At 46.0% G+C, this 20,210-nt stretch overlaps 1 protein-coding gene across 3 annotated transcripts; it reads left to right on the top strand.

The window, feature by feature from the left end:
• Positions 1–9,614: 9,614 nt before the first annotated feature.
• LOC310890470 (zinc finger CCCH domain-containing protein 11A-like) lies at positions 9,615–13,564 on the top strand. Of its 3 annotated transcripts, XM_083852823.1 has the most exons (4): positions 9,615–10,651; positions 11,766–11,935; positions 12,352–12,413; positions 13,219–13,564. In XM_083852823.1, exons 1-4 carry the CDS (start codon positions 10,261–10,263, stop codon positions 13,478–13,480), a joined length of 885 nt encoding a protein of 294 aa, XP_083708949.1. In that variant the 5' UTR covers positions 9,615–10,260; the 3' UTR covers positions 13,481–13,564. The 3 variants fall into 3 exon arrangements, 2 of the variants coding, with proteins under 2 accessions (XP_083708949.1, XP_083708950.1); XM_083852824.1 differs by lacking the exon at positions 13,219–13,564 and having other exon boundaries at positions 12,352–12,631; XR_014577256.1 differs by lacking the exon at positions 9,615–10,651 and having other exon boundaries at positions 10,859–13,104.
• Positions 13,565–20,210: the final 6,646 nt, after the last annotated feature.

The raw sequence follows: 20,210 nt of genomic DNA, 5'->3' as shown, positions 1-20,210 counted from the left end.
GCAAATGACATTCTCTGAGGGGAATCAGTTATTTATTGCATTTTTGGAGCTTTGCAATTATCTATTAATTATTACCTATTATCTAATAGATAATGGTTGCGATTTATATATAATTGTTGCTCACGCTAGTAATGGAGCACTATTACTTTACTGCCTGCGCTTTTCTGCTTCGTGTGCACAAAGGTACCTGCATTTCGCTGCTACTTTACTTCTGTCTTTCCAGGGCTCACCCTCTACCTCACTGTCTACTGCACCAGTCATGATGGCTTTGTTGTGATTCTATAATGAGGCTAGCTTTTGAATACACTTTTTCTGGGCGTCACTTTGTGATAGCAAGTTAATTTGTGAGGGCTTATCACCTATGACCTGCTTCTCAGTAGGTACACGTTTGGCCTCTGTTAAGCAGAGAGTCAATCACAGCTTAAGATTTTGTCCAAGATGCCATTCACGAAACTGAGTTTAACCTTGACAGAACTGAGTTTAACCTTTAAACCTGAAGCTCCGTTAAAGAATAAAGCAGCACCCAAGCCAGGAAATAGAAGTTAATCGTCACTTTACCCTGAAACGCACGTAAAGCCAGTGAGCTATTCTGTGCTGGCAGGATTGCTGCCGGGATGGCCGACGAGGCGGCGGGCACGGGGGCCACAGGTCCTGCTCCCCGGGGCCACAGGTCCTGTCACAGGGGGCTGCCGGGGGTCTCCAGGCACCGGGAACAGCGGCAACAGCGGGGACAGAGGGGACAGCAGCGACAGCAGCCGCCACCTCAGCCGAGGCCGTCTCCACAACTGCCACAACGGCCTCGGAACGCCGCCCAACTCGGAGCTCCAGCGTGACGCCTTTTCAACCTGGCCGCGGTGCTCACGGCTAAAAGCAGAGCGTTTCCTCCGGCGTGTCTTTACTGTCGGTGCCGGACCGGCCCTCACCCCGAGCTCTCCCTGCCGGGAGGGCTTTGCGGTTGGGGTTTCCCTCCCGCCGCCGCCGCGGGCAGGCCCCACGTGCAAGCTGTCCGCGCTGGGGAGCGGCATGTCGCCCGCGGCGAGAGCCAGAGGGCGCGACACGAAAAAGCCCCGACACGAAAAAGCCCCGACATGCGGGCGAGGCGGCGGGGAGACGGCTCTGAGGGAGCGGCCGCTTCGCCCCGCCGTCCTCCTCCCCTCCCGGGCCGCCCCGCCGAGACCCGTGCGCCTCAGGTGCTGCCCTGAGAGGGCGCTCGGGCACTGGGACAGCTGCCCAGGGCAATGGTCATGGCACCGAGCCTGACGGGGGTCCAGAAGTGTTTGAACAATGCTCTCAGACATAGGCTCTGCTTTTGGGGTGGTCCTGTGTGGAGCCAGGAGTTGGACTCGCTCATTATTGTGAGCCCTTTCCACCTTGGGATGTTCTCTGATTCTAGGTCAGCAATCCATTATCTGATGAGAGGTGTGGAGTCATTCGAAGGGAAGAGAGACCAAAACACTTCTGGTTTCCAGAAGCGGGTATTTGGTAACCAAACCGATGATTCCTTTTCTTCTAGAGCAAGTAGCAGCAGGGATCCGCTTTACAATAGGCTGGCAACAAGGAAACAAAGAATTGCAAACAAGACGTAGGACTTGAGCAGCAGCTTGTATACATGCATCAACTTATAAATGAGCACACAGCTGAGCGATAATGCAAAAATTGGACAAACTAAGTGAAGACGTTAACTGTAAATTTTATAGGTACACACTTTACTATGACGTAAGAACTGGGCAAGACCTTTCAGGGAAAAGAGTTGTTGGCATGTAATTTGAAGTAAGCTTCAAATCCCAGAGGATGATTTTGTTGGAACTTTATTCAGCTGAAAACGTGGAAGCCTTGTTTCTGCTTGTGTTAGTTACAGCTCCAGTTTACTTTGGTTGGGAGGGAAGGCATTCCAGGCTAACGTGCTGTACCTGTTCCTTCAGCTCATTGTCCATAAACAGAGGAGCAAATGAAATTCTTTGAATCTCCATTAAACGCAGCACTACAAAGTGGAGTAGAGGGCGATCTAGCACTTAATTTTTCTGTAAGCAGAAAACCCAACAGAATCTCCACAACAGTTTTCAAATCTTGTCCTGCAGTAAATGACCAGCTGAGTGAAGCTTGCATTTAGAGTATGTGCTCCTACATTAGATGGAAATAGCTTTTCCTCTTCAGAAGTGCAACTGAGTGGTGAACTGGCAGCTACGTAGGGAACTAGTTGTGCCAAAGGGTTTGTGTTGAACGCACAGAAAAATATGCAGGTCCCAACAGTAAAGGATTGTCTGTAGGCATCACACTGAGTACAGATGTTATCCGCAGGTTCGTGCCCAGTGCACCACGCCAATTATTCACCCAGAGTTGGAATGCACACCAAGGTCTTTTAATTACATAATTAATTACAGAACTCTGCAGAGTCAGGTACTTGGCTATCTTTCGCAAAGCAAGCACACCTCTGACTCGAATCACCGTCATTCATACACAGGAAATTTGTGAAAACTCTCTCTTTGGCTCCTTTTGATTGGTTATTACAGCTCACCTAACTTATCTCTACTGAGCTTGCGCGTTACAGAGGAACACCGGGGTGGAGGGGGTACAGGAGGAGGGGGACACACACCGAATCCCACATTAGCAAGGATTAGCATTTTGACAGGTGTGATTTCTAATGTGTTAACCCTTAATGACCCTTAATGAGCAAAAGGTTACTATAGGTCAGTCTGGAGCTGGTTTTCTCCTTCTTGTTTTTTCCCTTTTATCCCTTCTCTTCCTTGCTTCTCCTTGTGGAGTAATTGCCTTAAATGACTAGGCATTATAAGCACCCCTCCATCCCAAAAGCTACCCGCCTCCAAGGTGCAACCACCCCTCACTGAGCACATCCTCTGAATTTCTCGGAGCCTGTACCTTTAAACGCAAGCGAGGTAATTTCTACCAATCACAACCAAGATACGCATGACTGGAGTCACTCAAGCTCCACCTAAAAGATAGAAAATAATATCAATTGGCTTAAGAGAAAGGGAATGTTGGGGGAGATACTGTCACGAAGGATACCTTCTGACATCAGTCGACAGGCTGAGCCTCTCACCCTCCCCCCCCCCGCCCACTGGGATGCTGCGAGGTAAGATCTGAACGCTTGGTTATACCAGGCGTCTCCACGGAAACTTAGAAATCTCTAGCGTCTTTATGCTTTTTAACGTCTTAATACCTAGGCCGTGTACCTGTGCATTTCATGCATGCTAGCTTGCTTTTGCAGACAGTGAATTTATCACTGGCAATCCAAAGGACCTGTGTATCTGTTGCCGTAATAAACTGCACTTAATTGCATTGTTCCTGGCCGTGACAGTTCTCCTTGAACGCGACTAGAGCGAGGGCGTGCTGCGTTGGTGGTGGATCCGTGGCCGTGATAGTTCAGTACCCTGAAGCCGACCGCACCCGTAACGGTCAATCGGCTACACCCCTTAATGCGACACTACTAAAGGAAGAAGATGACAGGGCTTGCACGCATCGCATTAGGCTTTGCATGTGAAAACACCCCCAAATAATTTCACATGCATTTAACGTTTTTAAAGGGAAAAAACCAGGAAGGTGTAGTCCTTCTGTAAGCTACAGCTCTTGATAGTTAAGGCATCAGCATTCATTCCTTTGCTTGACAACAAACTATGAACATACAGAAGAGTTAAATATTTTCATTGCATTCTTAAAGGCGATTTTTCAGACTTGTGCTTCAGTTGTTGGAGTTGAAGAAATCGGTAGACGCCCTTACTTTTACGTTAAGACCAAAATCTTTATCTAAGATTGTGTTATCTAACACAACTATACTCCCACCCCCACATGCTTTTTGGAACTTCTGAAAGATCTTTCTGCAGTCCCACTCTGATGGTCTTTCAGTAACATACAAACTGCCATGGCAGATTCTGTTACGGTGCTTTTCTATTGACAGTGTGCATAACACTCAAGGTAAAGCCCCTCATTTTGCAGTGGGGACATAAAGTGTTTCTTTGGACGCTGCTGCTTCTGTTAGTACTCATTTTTTCAGAAACTTGTTGAACCTGAGCTGTGCCTACCGCACCAACGAATGCTTTCATGACACAGTATTTTGTCAAAGCAGTTTTGCTTCTTGGAGCTACAGAAGCAGCTCTGGCTACATGATAGGGAACTGTGCTGCACTGGCAAAAACAGACTTACTTACAGACTTAACACCACTTGCTAACTTGATCTATTTCAAATCTCATTTTAACTTTAAAGAGCAATCAGTTTTGCGGTTCCTGTCTTACTAAGTTGCCTTGTTTTGCATGGAAGGTCAGCCTGTGAATGTTTTGCTTTATTGCATGCTTCAAAAAAAGGCTGAGAGGAAGAGACTGGAGGAACCTTTTCTATTCTATAGACTTTCCCCCACGAATGTGGAATTGCAGGCTACTTGGATGAATGTTCGAATGTAAGGGAGCAAGCCTCAGCCAAAGGAGGTAGAATCCTTGCTTAAGAGGAAGTATCAGTGTGGGGACATCTTTGCTTAATGGGAGCCATTTAAACTCTTCATAGAAACTCAATAAGCTCTACATCTTATATTTGGAAAGCAGTATGGTTACGCAGCTGCTAACCTAATGACTTGAGTCTTCTGCTCTGCAACTTCAAATTTTGTTTTCAAGCAGTGCATACATCAGTTTAGGCTTTGGACAAGGAGATTTGTAATGCAAATAGTGATAAACCAGAATCAGTGCTACTGACGAGCGTAATGGTGAAATGCAGCAAATCAAGTGTTCCTGGAGAACTGTGAGATTACAAAACCAATAAGCCATGAAGCACTTTTTTTTTTTTTTTTAATCAATTCTTATATGCTGAAATAACACCTTCAAGAAAATCTGTTTATCCAGCCAGGCGACGGTGTCTACCTGTAAGCACAAAGGAAATGCCTTGAGAGTTCGTTTGCTGTATTTGAAGTTCTTATACCCTGCAGAAATAATTATTTAGAGTAACATGTAACTGAGGAGATCGTAGCAGGAAGTATATTATTTCTAGCATTAAATTGCTGCCCCGTTGCCAGTGCAATCTAGGGAGAGAACTGTATATAATAGTTAAACTCCCCTGGACTGACTTACATTATAAAATATTCTGACAAAGTAAGCTCTAAATCACTTGACATTTTGAAGAGTTTTAAACGGGTACAAAACCGAAGCTTTATAAACCAAGCAGCATTTATAATGCTTCATATATAAAAACAATGCCTATTTTTAAGATTTGTTACATATCTATGTAGATACGCTTGCTGGAAAAGCCAGGTCTGTTGTAGACCAAATGCTGCAGATTAAGACTTGTGGCTTACCAGTTTCATTTCTGTATTTTCTTGGAAAATGTTTCGAGTTAGAGTTTAAATATAAAATGTAAATACTGTACAGATATATATTGAAATAAGTATTTCTTGGTGTACACAGGTGATATGCATGACAAATACTCTGTATCGATCATTGTTAAAAACGTAATGTTCTGTGTAAATCCACTGCGTATTAATCTTTTCATTTATCATCAAGAGCTGTTACTTAAGCCTGGACATTCTCAAAAACAAAGTGTGAAACTATATACCACTGTGTAGCTCCTCCTTTATCAAGAGTACATGCAAGATAATTGCTCCTTTTTTCCCTTTCCAGAGGATGATTCGATTTTATAGCATGGATTATAACCGCTCTTGCAAGTGACCTTCTTTTAAGCACAACAGTTTAAATGATCAGGTTACAGAGAAAACCCTTTCACTGCAAAATAGATTCAATAAAGACTTGTGGCTTACCAGTTTCGTTTCAAAACCCAAGTTGTTGGGTTTGATGGAAAAATGGTTGGTTTGGACGGTAAAAAGGTCGTCGGTTTTGATGGTAGGTTTAGTCTGAGTATTGAAGGCTTCCATCAGTAAGCTCTGCATCTGAAAGACAAAGGGAAGAAATGTCATTCCCTGTTGTGATACTCAACATGGAACTGTCTGGCTCAGTGGTTTTCTTTCTAAAGAGAGAAGTCACAACCCTGCACATGGCTTGATCTGCTCTCTGACTACAGGGCTGAACTGACTGTTGAAGGCAGCTTCCAAAGCCCTCCCATTAAACTGACTGCATTTCAGTTCCGTGCTAAAATTGGTCAACTGTACAGAATATTAGGACAAAGCTACCTGCTTTGATAGCAAACGGTAGACCTTAGGTAAGTTACATTCATTTGAAGGTTTGACTGGACGGCATCCTTGTTTTACTAGTGATCTTGTGGTCAAGCTGACCAAATCCTAGCCACAGAACAGAAGCGTTCAGAAACTGGCTAGAGAGAGCACTTAGGAATGCAGGAATTTAACTGCTTTAACGCTGCTCTTTCTCTCACGTATCTGGAATTTCCTTAAATCACAAATTATCACCAGCTATCCTTGTTAATTTATTCAAAGTAACATGAGTCCAGGTGAAAAGGCACACTCTAACAAGTCCACAGTTGTTCCTAGTCTGCTCCTAGCTTACTTGAGAGGTTCAATACAGTTAAAAATAAATAAATAAATAAATAACCTGCTGAAGTAGCCTGAAGTAGTGGAAAACTCGGAAAATGTCCCAAGCCCTACACACCCTCCAAGTCTCCAAGAAGTAGTTCTGGATAGAGTTAACGTAGGCAATTTAAGATGTTCTTTTTCCCTCTGAATAATCCTAGTATAATCCTAGGCGTATTAGTTTAACCCACCCTAAACTGATGTCTGAGAGTGCCTGTCTTCTCAAACTGAATGATGACAGGGCTAAACGTGCATAGTGGTTACAGCTTCTGCAAACTTTGTGAATATGCCCGGAAATACTATACTTCCGTGATAAACTGACCTTTGGAATGATGTTTCAGCACTGTATTGTGACAGCCCTATCGCTGTCGTGACCTGGAACTGTGCATCTCTTTGCAAACCTTAGGTGCATGTTATCACGAGCTTGTCTTTCTTTCTGTCTTCAGAAAAAGCGCGGTGAGATTCCCTGCTACTGGGAGAAGCAGCCAGTAGGCTGTCAGAAAGCCAACTGTGCTTTTCATCACGCAAAAGGACGTTACATCGATGGAGTCTTCTTACCACCAAGCAAGAGTGAGTTTAGGTCCTTTTTCTTTAAGTATTGAAGAATTAATTTTGCATATTACTTAGTGGGTGCCAATAGTGTAGGAGACATCAGGTAACCGTCCATTTGTGAGTGCAGGAAAAGGTCTGCAGTCCTAGGTGGTCAGCTAAACCGAGTGTACTGCTGCTGTACTGCTGGTATTTGTTTTCTGCTTTCATGCTCAGCTTCTCTCTGCTTTGTGTGATATTTGCCTTGCAGTTTGCTTTCTGTTGTTTCGTCCTCTGCTGGGTGGTAGGGAGATGTGTTGTTGTTTGAAGGCAAGTCATTGTTCACGGTGTAAACAGTGGCGGGATGGGCAAAAGGAGATGCTGAATTCATTGTCTGTGCAGGTTATCTGCCTTAGCTACCATCTTCGTGCATTGTGGTCAAAGTTTTAAACTGCCATATTACTGATGATCCTCCTCTTCCTCTAGCTACACTGCCAAGTCCGCCTGAGTCCGCGGACGATGATTTGAAAGTGGCTCAGATGTCACTGCAGCAAAACAAACTTTCTGTCCAGTCCAATCCCTCTCCATAGCTAAGGCGGGTGATGAAAGTGGAAAACTCGGAAAATGTCCCAAGCCCTACACACCCTCCAGTTGTAATCAATGCTGCAGATGATGATGAAGATGATGATGGTGAGCATGGTTTGGTTCTTGGAAGGAATTTGTGCTGTAAATGATTGTGTAAGTCTTTGGTTCTTGGAAGGAATTTGTGCTGTAAATCAATGTATAAATCACAGATGACCTGAGGTCTGACTAGCGATAGGGCAGGCAGTCTGGTCAGGTCACTGGTGGCTTTGTCTGGCAGTCAGTGGACAGAACCTGAAATGTTGGAGGAAAGCTTAGAACCCCTCTTGGCTTTAGTTGGTCTGTTGTGTAAAGCTCTATGTGAAACTAGGAAGGAAATTCCTTTTTTTTTGTCTGAAGAGTAATATGTTGTGTAGTAGTTAAAGCTGCAGAGAGAATCTAGAGTCCTAGATGTTTTGTCCTAGGGTAGTCTACTTACGAGTTCATCAGGTCAGTGTAGCTGTATTAAAAAAAAAAAAAAAAAAAAAAAGCTTTTTTATAGGAACCATGGACTGAAGTGTCATTGCATGAGCTACATAATCACGAACAATCTGGCCTATGCATAACTGAATAGATTTTTCCCCTTCAGACCAGCTTTCTGCGGAAGGAGAAGAAACTAAAACTCCCGTCCAGCAACCAGCTGAGGAAGGCCAAAATGGATTACGGATGATTTCCACTCGGAAAGCCAGTGCTACTACTGCTAAACAAGGTATTCCAGCACCTGTAGTAGGATAAATCGGAAGGAGAACTTGACAATTAACTCAAAAGCAATGTGGCGTAAAAACACAACAGAATGTAGGGGTGCTGAATGGACTCGGTTATTTCCATGATCTCATTTCTCCCTGATACCATCATGTGCCCATTGGGTCAGAAAGTTGAACTCCTTTTCTTTCCTTTTGGAGAACAAAACAGGGTCACAGCATGGAGTTTAAATGGCTGCACGTGCAGCCTGGCAACCACTGTTGAAAGCCATATCTAACGATAGAGGGATCTAATATCACGTAAATGGATTAAAATTAAAACTACAGTTTTTACCCTGAAGGGTGAAAGGAGGGGCAAAATGCCATTGATTCTATGGTTGTTTCACTTGTGAGGAGTGTTGACAGGGTTTATTCTAAATACTTCTGAAAGTTCCTGAGCACTAAGAAGCCTGAGGATCTGTGGTCCTCAGTGAGTGCCTCTAAGCCTTAGTCTCATTAACTGTTTTCTGTTTTCAGAGGACGGTCTGAATTTTGGAATAAAAACACTTGAAGAAATCAAATTGCAGAAAATGAAGGAAAAAACTAAGAGACACGGTGGTGAGTTAATATTCCCTACTTTCTTACCCTCTTCACCTTCATCCTGTGTGATGATTTTTCTTTCAAAAAAAAATTCTTCCAGTAATACCGGGTAGCTGGCTATGCTTTGGTGAATCCAACTATTTGCCAAAGAAGTGAAATTTGATTGGCTTCAGAATGGCAGGTGATGGTGGCTGGGAGCTGCCTGAGGGATAGACTTCCATGTTTAGCTGGGGGCATCGAGCAACCTGATTCTCAGCCAGCTGGTATTCTAGATGGGAATTCCAAGGGCAACCAGAGGCAAATTAGTCACCTCTCTTATTTGCATGCTCTGGTCACTGTATGTTTGACAGTAATGAATAATTACAGTTTTTTGTTCTTCGTGATAGTTTTTTCTGTTTGGTAAACTTCCTTATGTTTTGCTTGCTCTGAGCAGAAGGTCCTTCAAGATCTTCTCTTCCTCCCGTCGATTCTATGATTTTTCCTGCTCCGGAAAAGGAAAATGTCCGGACAGTGGTGAGAACTGTGACACTGTCTACAGAGGAAGGTAATAATTAATGCTTTTGTTTTGATTTCATTACTCCTAAACTGGAAGGTTAAGCAAGAATGAAGGCAATTCACCCCTGTTAGCCCCCTGGTGCTGCCGCCTTCTGTTCAAAACATGCTTTTATGCTGAAAGTCCCTGGTTGTACTGGAAAGCTTTGGTGCTCAGGTTAAGTGCAGTAACAGGAGAAAGAAAAAAATGTGTCAGTATGCAAATAGGGGGATAACTGAAAAACAGGAGAGTAACGAGAAGAAAGAGCTCTAGAGGACAGTGCTATGTAAGAAGCAATTTCTGAAGCTTTAAAGAGGCTGACAGTGGCACGTGTGGACAGTAGTGCGATAGGAGTCTGTGTATAAATTATATTGTTTAGAGTTGTGCAAATTCCTTTGAAAGGGAAAGAAGTGAAGAAGTACTGGTTCCTCTTGCTCGAGTGCTGAAGCTCTTCTGACAGCCACTATCAGAAATCTGCCTCTAGGTGTGTGTTTATTTTCCGCTTGTGCCTTGTCAAGGTTTTAAGCTGCTTCTGTGAACCATCATATACAATTAGAATAGAGCCACTGCCGGGAGCAGGAATTTGAAATGCAGTCTGAAAAAGTAATCAAGTAAACTAGCATTTCTGTGTAGCAACTCTCTCTGGATAGGGCTGGTCTTCAAAATACAACAAGTGGCTCAGAGGAGGAGGAGAATGTTAGGCTATTGTCCTAAGATGGGTTATTGGGAACGCTCAGGCTTAGTTTTCCTTAGTGCTGTGACAAATTTTGGAGACTTAAACTATTGTTGGACTCTCTTTAAATGCTGGTGCTTCTCATTTCTTGATGATGACAGGGAAGGCTGCTAAGCCAAAGGGAGAGATCCATGTGAAAACACTGGAGGAAATCCGTCGTGAGAGAGCTCTTCGAGAAAGTCAAGCCAAAGCCCAGGCTGAATGGCATGGTAAAACCAAAGATCCCAGCGCAGGGGCAAAAATTGAGGGTGAGCCCAAGAAGCAGAGTGTGCTCACTCTTTCCGGGCCCAGCAAAGTGCAGTCGAAGGAGCCGGCAGGTAAAGCCAAGCCAGAAGGAGAAGTGCGTGTTAAAACCCTGGAAGAAATAAAGCGCGAGAAAGCTCTGCGGATGCAGCAGAGTGGAGGAAATGTGCCAGCTCCCCCAGCACAACCTGGACCTGCCCCAGCCGGGCAGAAATCGTTATGGAACACAAAGCTATCAGGTAATAAGATGCTTTAATACCTGCCCCGGTGAGGTGCTTCCCATATTGAGCAAGTTCCGTTTGCTCAGGATCTGCTTTGTTTTTCCTTCAATGCGGAGGATAAAAGAGTTTAAGGCTACAAAGTTCAAAGGCAAAGAAGGGCCAGAACATGCAACCATGTCTGTTTTCGTTAATTACGTGATGGTATTCTGTATTTCCCACTAGAAAATTAACACATTGAGGGGCTTTTTAGTCTAATTTTGGTATTCTGTTTTTTTCTGCCATCTGTTTATGGTATGAAGTCCTCCCTGTGTTGAGTTCAAGTTCACCTTCCTCTTTGGCATGTGTTGCTTAACTTGACACGTGTATGTGTTTGTAAAGCATGCATCAGCGTCTTAATGTGGGAGGCCAGTTTCTGTCAAAAATGACAGAGGATCAAAGGCCTCGTTGTTAAGATTATATCAACTTTGTAAAATGAGATTGTGTGAGGGAGATAAGGAGGGCTTAAAGGCTGCATGCACTGCACATTGTAACATTTCTCTCTGTCTCACAGGACACGAGGAAATAAACACACAAAGAAAACAAGTACCCAGCTTTCTTTCGTTTCTTCTCCTGCCAGCCAGACGTTAGGTCAGGAATGGGAGACTAGAATATGACTCTACAAATTTGGATTTTGTAGAACAACTTAATAAATTTTGTGGGACATCACTGCAGGGGAGAGGAAGCTGGTACAACAGTTGCATACACTCTCTTGTCTTACTATACCTGCTGCTTTTCCTTTCCTAGAGGGAGCAAGACTTTAAATACAAAAGCTGTCAACATTTGTGAATCTTACTAGACTTCATACAACGTCTTAGAGTATTGCTTGCACTTGGGATCGCTCTGTGTCTGAGTTTCCCTCGTCCTGGATTATGATTTACTGTAGCTATTCACTTTCTTTGTTCCTTTGTATGGATTGTTGGTAGACGGAGTTTACTATGTGGAAGATATTGCTGAGAATCCAGGCAATGGCAGTGTAATTCTGCTGGCCAAATACAGTTAACTGTGTAGACGGGCCGTGGAAATGAGGAAGAGAACGTGGATTTTTCATGAGGCAGAGCAAGACTGTATCAGTTCTCTCTTCCTTTTACTCTAGCCAACTTTAACATGTTTGCGAAGCCTTGGGATGGGAAAGTCGCTTCCCCCAAGAAGAAGGCACTGAAACGTAAGGCACCTGGCAGTTTTCCCTCTGCTGTAGCAGCTGTGAAACCACGGACTGCCTCCGATGCAGACACAATGGGACCTCCAGCCAAAAAAGCAGCTATGGTAAGGACAGGGGCTAATGCAGAAATGGATCCCTTGTAAAATTTATACCCTCCTCTAGGAGAAAAGATGGAAAACTCAAATGTTCTACAGGCCTTCTGTTTCCTTTTAAATCCAGTAGCTGCCTACAGAATTCTTGTAGTACCCTTCCATATTTATTAGATTAATGGCACTATTTACTTAGTCCTCTGTGATTCTGTGATTTCTCTGGTGTGGAGGATTTTGTCCATTAATGCTGTGTTCTTAAAAGACACAAGATCATTAGTAACCTCCAAGAGAATATTAACTTTCTTCAGGAGCACCTTGGTTTTGTATTTTGGCTAAGGCTCCGCAATGCCAGAGGAGAAGCAGCATGGAGGAAAAAGCTAGTAAGGAATCTTTTACCCATGAGTCCTAAACACTGTTTTGCTGCTTTCTAGGCTGTTCCAGCCACGCTGGAGCACGTCCCAGCCACCAGACTTGAAGAAAATCCCCAAAACAGGTGATGACCACAACTTGTTCTTTTTCTCAATCGGTGTATATCCCCAGTGAAACATAAGTTCTGTCACAGGTGGGGAAAAAAGGAGGGTTCTGAGATAATTAAAGCCCAAATCCATCAGAGGATAAGTCACTTATTTATCTTATAAGATAAATAAGTCACGTGAAATGACTTTCTAGCAGCTAGCAGGAATGCTTAATTAGACTTACTTTCTTTAAATGCTGCAAGTCGGTACAGCTTTCCAGTGACTTCTTGCTCTGTCTGAATACCTAAATGAGGATGAGGTGAAGTTCTTCTACTTCCTCGTGAGGTGATAAATGATGAGTAGTGTCCTCTGCCTTTTGGTCCTCAAGAATGCCACCCGAACAAACATACCAGGTGACAAGAGTGCAGGGAGAGCAGAGGGAAGTGATGGCTGCAGATCAGCTTCCTGTAGTGGGGAGCAAACTCTGCTGAGTGTGCCGTGGGAAAAATGACTAACTTAGTAAACAGATATTTGCAGATGGAGACTTCTTAACATTTTTACAGGAAAATTAAGCAAGGTGGCAAAGTGCCTCTTGCTACAAAAATTGAACCATCTTTGCTAGACTCCGGGTGCTCTGGCTTCACAGTGAAACCCCCAAACTGAAAAATGTACCTGCTAATATATTGGGCTCTAAATGTAGCCCTGGGTTAATTGAATAACAATCCCTGGGTAAGATTGAAGTGCAGGAGGGGTTGGCTACGGTTTTAAGAGCCGGTTTGCAGAAAAGGGATTTCCCGTTAAGAAATGGCATATACTGATTGTTCTCTTCCTTGCTCTGCCAAGACCTGAAGCACATCTTGGAAGCCAGGCAGAATCCGTGGAGCCAATGGAGTTCTCAAGCTCGACTTCAGCTTCTTCCCAGCTAGAAGAAGCAAGGACACGCCGGCTGAGTTCCACAGGCAACGCGCCCGTATCTGTAGACGAGGATTTAGAGATGCTACTTTGGGAACTCTCAGACAGCATACTGGAAGCCGAGCTCGACTTGGACCCAGGGAAGGATGAGGATGACCTCCTCCTTGAGCTTTCCAAGATGATTGATGATTGAACTGCATAGTCCTATGGTATATTAAAAAAAAAAAAAAAAAAAAAAAAACAACAACAAAAAAAAACTCTTCTACTTGTTGGATACCCCGAGGTGATCCTTTTTCTAACTGAGGCTTTGCAATGAGACTTAAAGCACAGTTGGATCTGGTAGAAATTGGCAGGATCTGCACTCAGTTGTCCTAAGTTTTCCTGCTGGTCAGAGTTAAGGTCTTGTGCATGGTTCCGTAACTATAGGTGGCTACCTTTGATATCAAGAGGACAAAGCACTTGTTTCTTTTGGCACAGAAAGATGTCCATCGGCACGCTGTGGTGGCTGTGAATTGACGTAGTGATGGAGCGATGCTCTGAAGGCTTAAACGGAAAGCTTCTTCCTTCCGCCCCCCCTTGGCACAGCTCGATGTTGGGCACATTTTGAAGCCTGGGTGTTCTGATTTCTCGGACAGTTGATACCCAAATCCCGGAGTTACTATGTCAACTCTTGACTTTTATTTGTGTATGCCATTGTTTTGACTGTAATCTTTTCAGATGATGAAGCTGTAGGGACGGGAGGGAGCAAAATAATTATTCTAGCGTTGTGGACCAAACATGCTGCCAGGAGTGGTGGTGGTGGGGTCAGCCCACCCGGCCTTACTTTCAATTATCAGGGATGATAAAATGGTGTGAAAAGCAGCAGCTCTGCGATACGGCTACGCTACCCCCACTCCCTTCTCTTGTGCTGTACCAAAGTTCCCCCAAGCTTTGGTTGGTGCTTTTTGCTGGTGACAGTAGGACTCCAGGGCGAGTAGTCGGGACTCTCCTGCAGTAACTGGGTCAATTAAGGGTTGGTTTAAGTGCCTTCTGGTTTTTAAAATTGCTCCCCTGAGCTGCTGGCTCTGCTGCCTGCTACAGCAAATGTTCGGGTGCCATCAGCGTCGCACTTGGGCGTGGGCACTGACCCTGCGGAGGAGAGCTGAGACTCGCGTGTATTGTGTACCCTGCCGCCAGTGATCGTTTTCCCCTAGCAGATCTATTTTGAATCATTTCCCTAAATTTTAGAGGAACTTTAGGCTCTTTGTGCTATGATTTGTGAAGCTGTAGGGGCCCTCAGGCATTTGCTGCTGGCAGAGGAAAACCGCTTGTCGAATTTGTTGTAAATACTTTCTGTTTGGACAACAACGCCTGTGTGTGTGTGTGTGTGCGTGTGTGTGTGTGTGCGTGCGTGCTTTGACGACCCCCTGCGACGCCCCAGCTCCGCGAGGGAAGCTTTGAAGCGGCTCTGGGAAAACCTCTGCGGAAGAAACCGCTGCTAGTGACTTGCGGAAAAGGGACTCCACAATCAGTGAGACTGTAAAGTAGGTATGTTTATTCAGCGCTGGGCAGCATGGGAGGTCGTGGGCATGAAGATTGATGACTCTTCCTCGTCACCGCTAGTTGACCTCTTGTCTTTGCACAGACTCAGTTGCTCCTTGGCTCTTGTGCACCTGCAGGACCAGTTTCTCCCAGTTCCTTAAGATAGGCTCACTCTCTTATTAGGAGACTGACCTTGGTAAGGGGCCCAAGGCTTCTTGCTTTAGTTAATTGGCACAATGCACCATAGCTAGCAAAGACACTAAGTAGCATCCTAGTTTAATGCCGTCAGCGCTCTATCTCTACTTGATAAGATTCTCCTAACTCCCTCTCTCACTGGAGCCCACGCAGCCCTCCGTCCTGCCGAAGGACTTCACGGGGACTTCTGCCGGCTCCGGGTGCCCGCACACAGACAGAAATGGCTTTGAGAGAAAACAATCAGGAGGAGGAGAGCTCAGAGACTGCGGCCGGCTTCGGCCACCTTCCCCTCGCTTTCCCTCTCCGTGTTCAAACCGAGCACTGTTCTGCCGTCAACCTTCGCTGCCTCTGCCCGCGGCGCTGGGCTTTCACGTGTGCCATTGCTCCTCTACATATTTTATCCTTCCTTTTGTAAGGAATGGTCCAGCAATTCGTGTCACTAAGGGATTTGAAGGGTTAACATTGAGGCCCGGGTCTAGGTGATAAGAGAACAAAGGGGTTTTGTCCTGGTTCCAGTTAGGACAGAGTTAATTTTCCCTCATAGTAGCTGGTAGGGTGCTATGTTTTGGATTAGGATGAGAAGAGCGCTGATAACATGCTGATGTTTTAATTGTTGCAGAGCAGTGTTTACACCAGGCCAAGGACTTTTCGGCTTCTCGCTCTGTCCTGCCAGCGAGCAGGCTGGGGGTGCAGCAGGAGCTGGGAGGGGACAGACCCAGGACAGCTGACCCAAACTGGCCAAAGGGGTATTCCATACCATCTGACGTCATGCTAAACAATATATAGGGGTGGCTGGCCGGGGTGGGGGGGCCGGCTGCTCGGGAATAGGCTGGGCATCGGTCCGCGGGTGGTGAGCAATTCCATTGTGCATCACTTGTTTTCTTACACATTATTATTGTTAATACTATTATCATTATCACTATTATTATTATTATTGTTATTATTATATTCCTGTCTTAATAAACTGTCTTTATCTCAACTCACCGGCTTCACTTTCCTGTTTCTCTCCCCCATCCCAGAGAGGGAGGGGGGAGGGTGAGCGAACGGCTGTGTGGTGTTTAGCTGCCAGCCAGGTTAAACCACAACAGTCCTTTTGGCGCCCAACGTGGGGCACGAAGGGTTGAGATATCGACAAATCTGACCAGAGTGTGTTAAACTAATATTGGTATAAGTATTGGACCTGCTTAATAGTTGCTAGTCACGATGTTGATTGCCTTAATCTCCAGTCTGCTATACCTGTATTCCAAATTGAGTTTTATGGTGCGTTACTTTCTGTATGTGCTCCCTGTTGCACTGTTTATCCTTTCCGGGCCCTGGTTTAAGATTGTTATGGTACTGTGCGGTGTAACAATGGCTTATGAAATGAGGAAATATCTGGTCACGACTTTAACCTGGTATTTGTACTCAGCACTGACGTCGACTCTATACTTTGGAAACCATATCTCGGAAACTATTAGCAATTACACCTATTGCCTGTTTTCGTTAGGGAGCCCATCTGTGAAGGGGACAGGGGAAGACATGTTTCCCTACCTGTTCACTCTCCCTTTCTCCTTCACCACCACCCTCTTATCCCCCGAGCTAGTTACGGTGGTTCTCCGAGATGTTGAATATCCTTGGGATACTCAGACCAGCCTGCTCTTGTTGTTATGTCTCCTGAATGCGCTTCAGGTTTTGTTGAGGGTTAAACAACTACTTAGGAATCTCATCCGGAGATCTGTCTTGAGGCGGGATAGTTGCGAGTGGCAGGGAGTGTGGGAGGATATGGGCAGGTTTCTAGAGCAGTGGTCACCTCCAGTGTTTTGGACATTCACCCCTGAACAACTGCAAAATCCTAAAAAGCTGGCAGAATGCTTGAAAAAAAGGTGTCATGACTCTGGCAGTTCCAAAGTGACACAAATCACTGTAGCATGCTGGGGTCTGGCTTGTGCCTATCGAGCTGCAATTGATGCTACTAGCAACCTAGCTCCAGCTCCTGCAGCCGCTCCAGCTCCTGCAGCCGCTCCTGCTCCTGCAGCCATTCCAGTTCCAGCTCCTGCAGCCGCTCCAGCTCCTGCAGCCGCTCCAGCTCCAGCTCCTGCAGCCACTCCAGCTGCAGCTCCTGCAGCCGCTCCAGCTCCTGCAGCCGCTCCAGTTCCAGCTCCTGCAGCCGCTCCAGTTCCAGCTCCTGCAGCCGCTCCAGCTCCTGCAGCCGCTCCAGCTCCTGCAGCCACTCCAGTTCCAGCTCCTGCAGCCGTTCCAGTTCCAGCTCCTGCAGCCGCTCCAGCTCCTGCAGCCGCTCCAGCTCCAGCTCCTGCAGCCGCTCCAGCCCCTGCAGCCGCTCCAGCTCCTGCAGCTGCTCCCACTCCTGTGTCTGGGTCAGAGAAACGAGCTGTAGCAGTGCAAGTTGACCCCGCAGAGGGTATTCCAACCCCTGTGGCAGACCCTGTGTCTGGGTTAGAGAAACGAGCTGTAGCAGTGCAAGTTGCCCCTGTAGACAAGGTGAAGAAATGGTATAGAGGCTCAGGTCGTTTACAACGCAAACAGTCTTCTGCTAAGTCTGGGCATAGTGAAGACGAGGCTGGGCCATCAAAGGTGCAGGAGACTGAAGATGAGAATGGGGATGTCGAAAAATCAACAGTAATTACCCGGACTCTATACCAGCGTGAGCTACGAGATGTGCGAAAAGATTTTGGTCGCTGTATAGGTGAGCAGCTTGTCACCTGGCTGCTCCGGTGCTGGGACACTGGAGCCAATTATGTGGAATTAGAGGGCAAGGAAGCCAGGCGGCTGGGATCCCTTGCTAGGGATGCATGCATTGACAAAGCAATTGGAGATGGAGCACGATCTCGCAGTCTCTGGAGGCGTCTCCTGTCAGCTGTGCAGGAAAGGTATCCCTTCAAGGAAGAACTTGTATGTCTACCAGGCAAATGGACCACCATGGAGAAGGGAATTCAGTACCTGAGGGAATTGGCCATACGGGAAGTAATTTATAAGGACCTAGACGACGCACAAACATCCGCAGATCCAGATGCAGTCCAGTGTACACCACATATGTGGCGGAAGTTTGTACGGAGTGCACCATCATCATATGCCAGCTCATTGGCAATAATAGCCTGGAAAGCGGAGGAGAATCCCCCAGTGAATGAAGTGGCTAAATTACTCCGGCAGTACGAAGGAAATCTCTCCTCTTCCCTACAGGCCTGTGTCTCGGCTGTGGAGAAACTCTCTGAAGAGGTCCACCAACTTAAAGAGAATTTATCTTCCCCTCCACCTGCACGAACCAGTGTCCACCAGCTAAAAGAGAATACTTTGGAGAAACTTTCTGAAAAGATCCACCAACTTGAAGAGAGATTATTTTCCTCCCCACCTGTACAAACCAGTGTCTCAGCTATTAGGGGTAAACATTCATCTATGCAAGGAAGACAATATGGTGGGCACACACACCGCGCCACCCTGTGGTTTTACCTACGTGACCATGGAGAGGACATGAGAAAATGGGATGGAAAATCTACTGCGACCCTAGAGGCATGGGTACGTGAATTGCAAAGGAAAACAATTGGGAAAAAGGAATTCTCTGAAAAGTTTGCTGCTCCAACTTCCAGCAGGCAGTCCTTTAGACACAGAAACGAAGATTCTGACCAGAACTAGAGGGGCCCTGCCTCCAGACAGGGGGAGGAAAGGGACAATCGAGTTTATTGGACTGTGTGGATTCGATGGCCTGGCACGTCAGACGCACAGAAGTATAAGGCTTTGGTAGACACCGGTGCACAATGTACTCTAATGCCATCAAGCTATACAGGGCCAGAGCCCATCTGTATTTATGGTGTGACAGGGGGATCCCAGCAGTTAACTGTATTGGAGGCTGAAGTGAGTCTAACCGGCAATGAGTGGCAAAAGCACCGTATTGTGACTGGCCCAGATGCTCCGTGCATCCTTGGCATAGACTATCTTAGAAGAGGATATTTCAAGGACCCAAAAGGGTTCTGCTGGGCTTTTGGCATAGCTGCCTTGGAGACAGAGGACATTAAACAGTTGTCTACCTTGCCTGGTCTCTCAGAGGACCCTTCTGTTGTGGGGTTGCTGAGGGTTGAAGAACAGCAAGTGCCGATCGCTACCACAACTGTGCACCGGTGGCAATATCGCACCAACCGAGACTCCCTGAGTCCCATCCATAAGCTAATTCGTCAACTGGAGAGCCAAGGAGTGATCAGCAAGACTCATTCACCTTTTAATAGTCCCATATGGCCAGTGCGAAAGTCTAATGGTGAGTGGAGACTAACAGTGGACTATCGTGGCCTGAACGAAGTCACGCCACCACTGAGTGCTGCAGTGCCGGACATGCTAGAACTCCAGTATGAACTGGAATCAAAGGCAGCCAAGTGGTATGCCACAATTGATATCGCTAATGCATTTTTCTCCATCCCTCTAGCAGCACAGTGCAGGCCACAGTTTGCTTTCACTTGGAGGGGAGTCCAATATACTTGGAATCGGCTGCCCCAGGGGTGGAAACACAGCCCTACCATTTGCCATGGACTGATCCAGTCTGCGCTGGAGCAGGGGGAAGCTCCTGAACACCTGCAGTACATCGATGACATCATTGTGTGGGGTGACACTGCAGAAGAAGTTTTCGAGAAAGGGAAGAAAATAGTCCAAATCCTTCTGAAGGCCGGTTTTGCCATAAAACAGAATAAAGTTAAAGGACCTGCACGAGAGATCCAGTTTTTAGGAATAAAATGGCAAGATGGACGTCGTCAAATCCCAATGGATGTGATCAGCAAAATAACAGCTATGTCTCCACCAACTAGCAAAAAAGAAACACAAACTTTCCTAGGTGTCGTGGGGTTTTGGAGAATGCATATTCCAAATTACAGTCTGATTGTAAACCCGCTCTACCAAGTAACCCGTAAGAAGAATGCTTTTGAATGGGGCCCTGAGCAACGACAAGCCTTTGAACAAATTAAGCAGGAAATAGTTCATGCAGTAGCCCTCGGGCCAGTCCGAACAGGACCAGATGTAAAGAATGTGCTCTACACCGCAGCCGGGGAGAATGGTCCCACCTGGAGCCTCTGGCAGAAAGAACCTGGGGAAACTCGAGGTCGACCCCTGGGGTTTTGGAGTCGGGGATACAGAGGATCTGAAGCCCGCTATACTCCAACTGAAAAGGAGATATTGGCAGCATATGAAGGAGTTCGATCTGCTTCGGAAGTGGTCGGTACTGAAGCGCAGCT

This window comes from Anser anser, assembly GCF_964211835.1.
Source record: "Anser anser genome assembly, contig: HAP1_SCAFFOLD_265, whole genome shotgun sequence".
Taxonomy (NCBI): Eukaryota; Metazoa; Chordata; class Aves; order Anseriformes; family Anatidae; genus Anser; species Anser anser.
This window is presented reverse-complemented; position numbering and strand designations above follow the sequence as displayed.